This window comes from Limulus polyphemus, unplaced genomic scaffold (assembly GCF_000517525.1).
Source record: "Limulus polyphemus unplaced genomic scaffold, Limulus_polyphemus-2.1.2 Scaffold1288, whole genome shotgun sequence".
Classification (NCBI taxonomy): domain Eukaryota; kingdom Metazoa; phylum Arthropoda; class Merostomata; order Xiphosura; family Limulidae; genus Limulus; species Limulus polyphemus.
Window position 1 is genome coordinate 235,045 of NW_013666898.1, and position 12,007 is coordinate 247,051.

The window sequence follows — 12,007 nt, forward strand, 5'->3', positions numbered from 1 at the left end:
AAACGTTTTGATTGTTATGTATTCCATTCTTGCTGAACTTTTGTGTCACGACTATAAACTTTGCAAGTGTTAAAGAACTAAATTTCCACGATAAAGAGTTTTATTATATAATACTTAAACGTTTTGATTGTTATGTATTCCATTCTTGCTGAACTTTTGTGTCACGACTATAAACTTTGCAAGTGTTAAAGAACTAAATTTCCACGACAAAGAGTTTTATTATATAATACTTAAACGTTTTGATTGTTATGTATTCCATTCTTGCTAAACTTTTGTAGCAAGACGGTCAAACCTTTGCGAGAATGTTGCTCAAATTACTTTTCATGATAACTTTAAATTCTGTTAGTTAAATCTGGCATGCTGGTTAGTCACACCTGTTTTTTGCTTACAGGCAGCCATAAATTATTCGCTTAAATAGCAGCTCCGACACAGACATTTGATCGATAATTAAGAACAGCGTTTTCAGTATAATTAGGTCAACCGCAAGTTAGTCTGTGCCATTTTGAAATTTCATCAACTCTGAAGGTGGTCCTTCTTTAGTATTTGTCCACATCATTTCGCTATATGCGGCATCTGGTGTAAGAAACTGACATTGATGTATAAACGACGTTTAAATAACTGCTTTGTGCACGCTGAAACAGCTTCCATCGAACATCCTCAACCTGATTTACCAATGTGTGGGTAGATTAACTGGTCCCAAGCCCGCATTTCTGGAAGGTTAGGGTCAGTTTCTTGAAAGGAACACAAACAAAGTTAACCAGACATAAAAGTTTTAACACAAAAAATACGCATCCAGTTATTTATCTCTTCGTGTTCTTGTTAGCTACGTTATTTCGTATCCAAAAGCCATACAATTTAACAAAGATTGAGCAATAATTTCGTTTCATTACAAATCATCCTGTTCGTTTTGTCGTAGGCAATAATAATTACATGCCAACTACAACAGAGTTTGAGAGAGAATATTATACAACAATAAACCTTTAAAGAAACACTAGTGACAGTACAAGCCATCATTCTGGTAAGAAACGTTGTTTGTTGGCTGTCATTATTACGTTCAGAATTACTTGCCTATTTGTTATTAAAGAGCTAAACTACACAATGGATTATCTGATTTATGCATACTGCTGGAATTAATCTTGTATTATAGTGTTGTGAATACCACTAAGCCATTAGGGCATTACGCTTAGAATTAACTCAGGTTTTTGTGTGTTTTTCTGAACATACCAAAGACAGTAGATACTGAATAAGTCAAATAAGAAGAGTACGTTATTTAACGTACTATAGATGTATCTTTTATCACATAAATACATCATTAATATGAATTTCTAATCAACATACTAGCGACAAAAAACGTTTGTTGGACAAGATTAGATACTTAAAACAAACTTAAACCACTGTATAATCCACAGCTGGGACAGTGGTAAGTCTAGGGATTTACAACACTTAAGTCAATGGTTCGATTCCACTCGGTGGACACATTAGGTAGCCCAATGTGGATTTTCTCTAAAAAAAAAAACACACACACACAAAATAAACACCCGCTGTATAAAAAATTGTTATAGATCAAGACAGACTGTAGGTATTACGAAAGATCTATAGTATTCGTCAAATTATATTATCTTACATTTTATTGATTTTTAGAATTTAGATATATAGTTAATTAATTCCATTGTTATTCATAGTTTTAGATTTTTTTACTTTAAAATATTGAAACATATAATTTAGAAACTTGCATTCGTGACTAAAAGCTCTAAAAAGTTGAGGGTTACTTACAATTTAAATAGGATGAAGAGAAACAAAGGTTTCTGACCACCCCGGGTTGTCTTTCAGGTCCCAAATATTTTCTTTGAGTTTTGAAAGATTTTTAAACCTAAATTCCTGCCACGAATGTTTACAATTTAAATACCGACAGCTGGCGAACCGTTAGAAACAAATAGGCCTAACGTTTGTGATAAAAACAATTTAAACTGCAAATGTTGTTAAAAAACATTTTAGTTTACGTTATTTCCACGACAAATTCTAGACTTATTGAGGGTTACAATACAGTCGAACACTGTTACTTCTGTATACAAAAGAACAGCACGTTTCTTGAAATATTCAAGACCTCATCCCATTCCCAAATCAACAAATGTATTGGGTTTGGTTGTTATTAAGCGCAAAAAAATAAGTTAGATAACAAACTATCTGTACTTTGTCCACCACCGGTACCGAAACCCGAATTTCAGCCTCGTAAGACTACAGACGTACCTCTGAGCTACCGAGTGTCTGAAATAGGAGGATCAAGCTTGTGTATAAATATCTAGATACTTGAAATCACTTTAAGTGCTTAATTTCTATTATATAATTATATTTTCGAATTCGTTTTATGCAGTTTTAGAATAAAATATAAAAATGGATATTTCTTAGAATCTATTAAGGACAAAAAAGTATGGAGACTCTGGGTTAATGAAATTACAAACATGAATTTTGTTTCTCGTATAAAGACACGTGTAGGTACAGTATTGCAAGTTTTGAGTTTCTTACGAAGATTTGTTTTTATAATTCTTCAATGGGAGATACCAGTATCGCGTGCTTAATGGTACAAAGAAAGCAAAAAGGCACCTGCTTAACTTGCTCGTCTTGCACAGTTACAAAATAATCAAGTTTTTATTATAGTTTCTGAAGATTATTTAGGACAATGAAGCCTGAAATTTTCTTGGATGTATGGAGAAATAACTAGTTTTCTTTCTATATTAATGTGCCAGGTATATGTAATACAAAAAGTTGAGTATGTTATATTAAAACAATTTTGAATATGCATATCAGCAAGCTACGTGATAATTACGTGATAATATAAAGTCCCAGTGGAACAGAATATATGAGAACAACAATTTGACATTGTTTGATAGGTAGCGTGATGCCAATATAAACTGATCGCTTTTGGGAAGGTTATGTAACATCTCCTTCCGACACAAAATATTCATAAACTCAGATAAAAAAAAGATGTGTTAGTATCGGGAGTGCAGAATCTTCAAGGTGGGGATATCCCTTGTACTTAATGCATTGGATATAAAAAAACATGGATCAACTTGAGGTACTAGGACCATTCAGAAAAAAGCCTGCAGCAAATCGTATCCCAGCCATGGCAAACAAAAAGCGGCGTTTTGTAACAGGCGAGAATCCAGAAAGCTCAGTGGCAAAAGCCGTCCACGTATCACAGGCAACATTACACAGCATAATCAAAAAGGATGTCCGTTTGGAAAAGCGACACAAGTCACGTGTGACAAGCTGGTATGTCCATTCAACCATTAATTACGTCAAACAGCTGGGGAATGACACAGTATTTATGATACTGGACTGTTGAAATGGACACTTAGAAACCGTCGTCTTCGTACACTAAATAGATAACGGTAAGCATTAATGGAGAAGTTGAATGATTTGAAGATGACATCCTTGCGAAGAAGCAACAGAAACAGAAACCTCGCTGCAGGTCTTTTGTGAAGGTGCGCGGTCGTTAGATGTGAAGCTATTCCAAAGTTGTTTTTACATAACGTACACAATCTATCGTTAAGTATGGTAGCACTTAATAGTAGGAATCGTGATGAACCAAAATGGCGACCACCAAAATCAATGTCTGAATATTAACAATGATCATTTCACAGTATTGGATGAGCAAAAACTAATACTTATTATATTTATAAAGCTGCCTAAATCGCTATATATGTGTTTATGGAGTGAATTAAAAGTTCAATATTTCACCGAATTTTAAGTAAGCAAGTAAATGACTTTTACAGACAAGAGTACAGAAAAAATGTCGAACCTTATCGCTCTAATTCTTTCACAGAACTCTTTCGTTTGGAGTCCCAATGATTCCTTTCTTGTACCGAAAAGAATACTAGTATATATATATATATATAACGGACATTGCGCTACTTTGGGCATATAATTAGATTTGATGGTAGGTTTGTAGAGATCCTGATGAGTAATAAAATCGAATCGGGTATACGCGCGTCCGACGCTTGGTATTGCTGATGCACAAAAATATAGCTAAGAAAAAAGATTAAAAAATGTTAAATATTATAAAGACAAGTATGGATCGATATATACGTAATCTAGCTAGCTATAGTAATATAGAAAGTTTTAATGTTACAAAATGTATTGAAACAAGAAAGTCAAAACTACAAAAACTGAGTTACTTAAAATTGAAAAAAAAATATCACTGTTTTAGCTCAGACTAACATAATTACAGTGATTTGCCAAAGCAGTGATGGGTTAGATATATATCGATCCCTATCTGCCTTATACTTGTGTATAATAAATATAATGTTTATAGAAATATTGTTGACTATAAGTGGCAACTTAATTAAATACTCAGGTTATTTCTCCGAAAGGGGGCCAAAGGCTGCTTGGAGGGTTCATCTTTTTTACCACTCCTGCCACAATACAGTAGTGTGTTTCAGTCAGTCAGTAGACACTAAAATGACGTCACATAAGGGACACTTAACTTTGCAACTTGTATTGTCGTGACGTCATTAAAATATGCACATGCCATGAACCGCGAAAAGAATTACGCACCCTGTAGACTACAACACAGCATGACATATGAACTTCAAAAGCAAGAAATAAAAATATTTGTTACTCTTAATTTTCGTTTTATTTACTCTTGAAACAGAACACTTTCGGGGATCCTGCGGAAGTACATCTACCATATAATGCTTCAGTATTATTCCAAAATACTACAACTGATATGACTCTGAAGGGCTACATGCCTTTTTTTCCTCTAAAATTAGTTACAAGAGAGAATCACCAATAAAAACAGATTTTTGACATAAATGTATAAAAAGAGGAATCAAACACATTGTTGGTTCTGTCAGAATGTTCATTGTTTACGGTTTGTTTCAAAACAAAATCTAATTTTGATATAAACTATAGAAAATGAAGAAATTCTGTTTTAATATAATTTCTAGGCTACTCTTGTAGAGTGAATGTATGTTTTTGTGCCAGCAGAATCTCTTTTATAGATAATAAGTTTTAAACGTTTGTTGTAATCAACTTCTAGTGCCTATAGAAGTGAGAAAGAACGTAGAATGTTTGTTGTACCCGGGTATCTCAAGAAGATAAGAAAAACGTTGAATGTTTATTGAAAACTGCTACTTCTTGAGGTATAAGAAGAAGCTTTGAATGTTTGTTGTACCCGGGTGCTTCTCAAAGTAACAAGAAACGTTGAATGTTTGTTGTACCCAGATGCTTCTAGAAGTAACAAGAAACGTTGAATGTTTGTTGTACCCAGATGCTTCTAGAAGTAACAAGAAACGTTGAATGTTTGTTGTACCCGGATGCTTCTAGAAGTAACAAGAAACGTTGAATGTTTGTTGTACCCAGATGCTTCTAGAAGTAACAAGAAACGTTGAATGTTTGTTGTACCCGGATGCTTCTAGAAGTAACAAGAAACGTTGAATGTTTGTTGTACCCGGATGCTTCTAGAAGTAACAAGAAACGTTGAATGTTTGTTGTACCCAGATGCTTCTAGGGGCAAGAAAAGCCATTGAATGTTCATAGTACTCAGGAGTTTCTTAAAGCAAGAATAAAAGTGGAATGTTTGTTTTACTCAGGAGTTTCTAGAAGTAACAAGAAATTTTGAATATTTGTTGTACTCAGGAGTTTCTAGAAGTAACAAGAAATTTTGAATGATTTTTTTTTTTGTATTCGAGTGCTTCTAAAAATGTAAGAAGAAACTTGAATTGTTTATTTTATCCGGGTACTTCTATAAATATGAGAAGAAACTTCGAATGTTTGTTGTGCTCGGATATTTCTAAAAGTACAAAGAAATGTTGCTTCTTGAGCAATTATTTTCAAATATAGTCGTGGCGTAACCCTTTGCCTAGAAGTACCGCCTATCGCCACGATCCTACCTAAAGATAATTCAATAAATTGTAGTAGTAATAATAATGGTTTATTAAGCTTTTCATTAGCAAAATGGATAAGGATACAACCTCATAATGAATTAATAAATTGTAAATTTATTTGAAGTAAAGCACAAAGCTACACAATAGCTATCTGTGTTCTGCCCAACACGGGTATCGAAACCCGGTTTATAACGTTGTAAGTCTGCAGACGTACCGGTTTGCCATTGGAAGGTTTGTAGATTTGTTAGACGTAGTCAGTTCTGTTTCCATATCTTTCAGTCGTTTACCCTCCTTCATTTGGTGTTGTTATAGTACAAGAATTCCCGATTAGCAGATGTATTCAAATGTGGTATTATCACAATATTATCTATTTATTCTTATTAGTTAATATGTAATAAGATATAAAATACTGCTGTATTTTTATGAAAACTTTACAGAAAAATAAAACATTTTCCGGAGTTCTTCCTATCCCAAGCCCCCCAGTGGCACAGCGGTATGTCTGCGGACTTACAACACTAGAATCCGAGTGTCGATACCCGTGGAGGGCAGAGCACAGATAGCCCAATGTGTAGCTTTGTTCTTAATTACAAACAAACAAATCCTATCCCAACTTAAATCTTCCACAGTTCCACTGAGGTCGCGATCCACACATTAGGGAATCCTGTTGTAGAGTTAAAAGAAACTTTGAAAGTCAGATTTATGATCTGACGAAGAGAGCTGGCTCAAAACGCCATCTCAAAATTAAAAATATCTAAAACTTGACGATTTTATAACTTATTCTTTAATTTCTATAAGGATTCACTTACCAATGTATGCAATGTACGTGCGTATATATATATATGTGTGTGTGTGTGTGTGTTTGCGTGTATATGATATTACAGACTTTAAAGTGTTGTTTGCAGAATGTATAAATAAAACGTTCTCGAGTTAATAGCACAACTGTTTGGATACCTAGACAGTTTAGACCATCACCCACAACCAAAACAGACATTTTTGTGTCGGTTATATATATATAACAGCACTAACAAAGCCAGGCTTGAACACGAAATGCGCCTCATATGTATATGTGTCCCTGCGTCTTATCCTATTTCCGAGACAGAAAAGATAGCTATTTCTAGATGTCATCACCATATGCTATCTTCCCTGCAAGAATGTCGGTTAACTGCCCTTTATTAAATCACATATTCTATGCTCTCGAAACAGGGAAAGTTAAAATGTTATTTTAGCAACTCTCTGCGTTCAAACTTAAAACTATGAAAAACACAATAACTTGGGAAAGCTTACATCTTAACTAAAGGGGTAGAAGGCACATTGTACCTTCCTGTACTACAGTGCCATTAGTATCAGACATTATAGAGGTCACATCTCACCTTTGTGATACTATATGCTGGTGTAATTGGACCTGCTTTCAGTCTAATAGATCACCGTGGTCGACACATTTCTTAAAGAATGGAGTGGCCTGCTCGCTCACCACATACGATCCCTTCGAGCATATTTCTCCAGACAAAAAATACGCTTTAGAAACACCTCTTTCAGCGAAATGGCCGAGAATATTTTAAGACCTTATCAACACATTAATTGTAGGCATGAAAAATCATTTGTATTTCAGATCACATCAAGAACAATCAAATTAGGGTAAAAATAAACTGAGAAGGGACGCTTGACAGTATTTTAATAACAGTTTTTAACTTGTCATTCCTAAAATATTAGAAATTACAATTATTATTTAAGTGTTTTGTGGGGTGTGTTATATGCAAATATTCGTCACAATACATACTGTTTAATTATAAGTTTAGAATGTTATTTTATTCATTGTTTAATACCAGTTTTGCATCAGGAAACTGCCGTATAAACCATACCTTTGTTTAAGAATTTTGTCTTATGAGTACTTTAAGTTTTAAAGATACATTCAACTCAGCTGTATAGAGTATTAATTTCCTGGCAACGTCTTTAGAAAAGAAGAAAACAAAGGTAACAGTCAAAAGAGTGGTACGTTCGTTTTATTAAGCTTGAAACCTTTGTTTTAACGCATATACGTGTAAATTATAAGAGTAAAACTCTTAGATTTGGCATCCAAACTCGATAAAAACTGATGGTGAAAATCAAGAGCTAAACGTAACATAAAATACGTTATAAAAATATTAATTTCATTATTTTTTATTTGTAATTAAACACAATGGGCTATCTGTGTTCTGCCCACAACGGATATCGAAACCCAGATTCTAGCGTTGTAAGTCCGCAGACATACCGCTGTGCCACTAGGGGGCATAAAAATATTAAACAATAAAGTGATGAGGAAAAGGTTTATGTGTCTCAAATACGAATTATGTGAAAATCTTTAGTTATGGTATCAATAACTTCTGGTATTATATTATATGTTTACCAAAAACAAGATGTGTTGAAACTCCGGAAACAAAGGGTATTGTTTACTATTAAGTCAGAAGCAAAGAACAAAATACAACTGTCTGCTTTATTCAGTGCTACATTTATCAACTTTGAAATCGAATTTATACAATACTTTGTTCATACATTCCTCATTTTTATACAAAATATACACGATCGGCAATTGGCTAAACAATATTTCACCAGTTTATTTGTTGAATTAGGCACAAATCTCCTCGAAGACTATTTACACTAACCTTCTCTAATATAGAAGTGATAGACTAGATGGAACGCAGCTAGTCAACACCACCTACCGATAAATCTTAGGCTACACTTTACCAACGAATAGTGGGATTGATTTTACATTTTAACGGCCCCACGGGGCGAGCATATTTAGTGACAAAATTCAAGCCCACAACCCGCAGTCGCGAGTTGAGCGTTTCGCCAGATTTTAAACAGAATTTACTCAGTGCTTTACTTATACATTCCTAATTTTTATTCAAAACATACACGATCGGGTTTCAGCAACTGGCTAAGCAATAATTCGCAAAGTTAAATAATTTAAAAAAATCATTCAAAATTGTTTACACCATAAACAAGTTTGGCTAGTTCATATATGCCAGGGGCCGTATTGATAGTATAAAATTTAAAAATATACCAAAAGGAGTGGTCTTGGGAAGCGAAATCTCTGGGTTTCACGTTTTAATAATATCGAACTTTATGAAAAGAAAGTAGAGTAGCGACCAGTTTATTTATTTTTTTAACATATTTGCTGTTATTATTTTTGCTACAATCAACTGTATGGAAATGCACATTCCGTGTAATGGGTTCGATGCCTACTTATGCTGATATAGCTTTTGTTTCAGAACATTTGCACAAAGCTACTCGAGGGTCATCTACGCATAATTCGTCCCTAATTTTTAGCTGATAGAATAAAGAGAATGTAGCTAATCAACATCACCCACTGCCATATTCTGTTTGTATTTGATTGTCGCTCTTTGAACTCACTCACAGCTCCAAAATGTGGCAAGGGGACAGGAACCGTAAAACCTTAAGAGTCATAGCCCGAGTCTGCTAACCACTACATCGGTTTCGGGTCGAGAGTTTTAAAACACGTCAATTTCGATTTATTATCGAAACTTGGCATAAGAAAATGTTATACTGATTTGACATATTTTGGTATGTACTTAAATACTGAAAACTATCCTTTACGCCATTATTGAGAAGTTTTGTTCAGGATCTTTTATATATATTACTTATCAGATGTTTAGATTCTCTTTAATTAGATTATTAACTAACATATAAAAATCGAGTGGTAGTAAAAAGAACTAAATAATGCAACAAATCCCTGGCCAACTTGGACATTGTTATTTAAAAAAAACACGGCACAATTGTCAGTTTTTAAGAATGGCGGCGCCACCTAGTGATGGAAATGTGTGAATTCATCATCGTAAATAAAAGAATCATTTACATTTGAGTATAAAATAATTCATGCAAAATTTGTATTAATTCCCGAATACCAGGTCATATAACTTTGGTCCCGAACGTACTTTAATTAACTAGCTTTCAAAGACCGATATGTCAAACTACGAGTGTAATTCCCATGATGTAAGTTATGAAAAATTCGCAAAAGTTGAAAAAAAAAAAAGAATTTCATGACCTACAGACATAAATAGAAATGTGCTTTATTTTCTTATTTCCATGAACCTCAGTGCCCTAAAAAAACTAATATCGAAATTATAATATATTTTCAAATTCTTATGTAAATCAAGTGCTTCAGCTAAATTTATAAATCCCACATTTCTGGATTTACGTCAAATATTTGGTTCAAGAATTAACACTAACTTCTGATTAGCAACTATATCCAGTAGTTGTGCTAACTTATATTTTAGTACAATCAGGTCATTATATTGCCAAGTCTTTTACTTCTTGATTTTTCTCACCATTCTTTCAATCTCAAAGAAAATAGAAAGTTTTAAATCAAATATTTGATTCAAGTTTGTGCTAGGTTTGAAACTACCCAACTCATAAATCTTTAATCAGAAAACACTCCAAGAACCCCCAAATTGCCCTTGCTAAGTTTTAACTACGAACCTTGCATGTTGAACTTTAGCTTCTAAATTCCCATGCTAAGTTTCAACCACAAAACCTGCATATTGAACTCCTAACTCCCCATGCTAAGTTTTAACCACAAACACTACATGTTAAAGTTAAATTTCCATGCTTACTTTCAACCATAAGCTCTATATACTCATTTTAAACAAGTCCTTTATGTTGAGGTCAACCTCAAGAATTCCAAGCTAAAGGTTAACTCCCAAGAGCTTCATGTTATGGTTTAATCTCTAGCAATTCAGTTTAACTCCATCCTTGATAAGATTTAATCCAAGTTCTTGATCTTGTATCCTCCATATACACATTAAACTTCCAGCTTTTACCAAGTCTTTATTGAGTTTTAACTATTTAAAACATAACAAGGATAAGATAAAACATGTCTTTATTTCTTTTTATATTTCTTACTGACTATAACACAATCCTCAAACCATTTTCTATACATTTAGAAAATTAATAACTGTATAACTGAAGACTCTATTGCAACTAAAGTAAAGAAAACATTTAATATATATGATTTAAAAACTAGAAAAAGTATATTGGGCAAATGTTCAGACACTAATTGAACTCCTTGGAACAACATTACCAGCAAAGTATTTCAACAAATAAATCTTTACATACTATTTATCTTTTATTTCAAACGTTTTGTACAATAACTTTACATAACTCTGAGAAATCAATAATTACTTTACAGGTAATGACAAAGCAATAGATGTGTCTTTACATATCTAACTTATATAACTTTGGAAAAATACTTAAGTTTATTTATTAAATGTAAACAACATTTTTTTTTGTTCTTGTAATTGTTGCTACTACAATAACAGGATAGTAAAAAAGCTCAGTCTATTTTTTCCATATAAATTCTAAGAGCGTATGAGAGGAAGCAAAGAAGAATATGTAATAAGATGTCAAGCATAGGATATCTACCATATCCAATGGTGTAGATAAACCATATTAAAAAATTGTGTCTTAGACAGAAATTGTTTTAAAAACCTTTAAAAATCACTCGACGAACCAAGCTTTTTATAAATGTTTATCAGGTAAGTTACTAGGCGATTGTTTACTAGGGTCATCTGGAAAACTGATATATTCATGGACCATTAAACAAGGAAAAATTTTTGTTGTTGTTTTAAACTCCCAGCTTACTCTCTGGTCAGCATTTATTATTCTTGTCACTAATTGGAAAAGGAAGAACAAAAATGTTCACCAGCATGTTACAAAACCACCCCTTATAACCCAACTAATTAACTTTACATGGTCTATCAAAGTTTTCTAATAAAAAAAAAAACAATTCAGTAGTTGATAAGCTTCTTTACAGCTTCAAGGCATCTCCATTTATCTGGGATATAAAAAGGTTCAAAGATATGAGGAAATGGGGTATCGTAGCCTGTCACTCTCTGGATAGGTGCCTCTAAATGTAGGAAACATTCATTCTGTTCAAGAAAAGAATTAGACAGTTTGTGAGACAAATAATTGCACCTAAATCTTATACAGCTTATTTCAATAAACTTCTCCTGATCAGATTCTTACCCCCCCCCCCCCCCAGTACTAACGTACGAATGACTACCTTAATTAACGTTTAACTTAAACATACTAAAATTAAACGTAGAAAGAAACAATACAAGTAACAA

General features: G+C 33.2%; 1 protein-coding gene across 3 annotated transcripts in view; it reads right to left on the minus strand.

The window, feature by feature from the left end:
• Positions 1-10,744: 10,744 nt before the first annotated feature.
• LOC106462946 (2-oxoisovalerate dehydrogenase subunit beta, mitochondrial-like) overlaps positions 10,745-12,007 on the minus strand; it is a 25,431-nt gene continuing 24,168 nt past the window's right edge. For all 3 annotated transcript variants that reach the window (XM_013922914.2, XM_022390344.1, XM_013922913.2), the window contains exon 9: positions 10,745-11,809. In XM_013922914.2, coding sequence (XP_013778368.2) covers positions 11,669-11,809 — 141 coding nt within the window. In that variant the 3' untranslated portion in view covers positions 10,745-11,668. The remainder of the gene's footprint in view (positions 11,810-12,007) is intronic.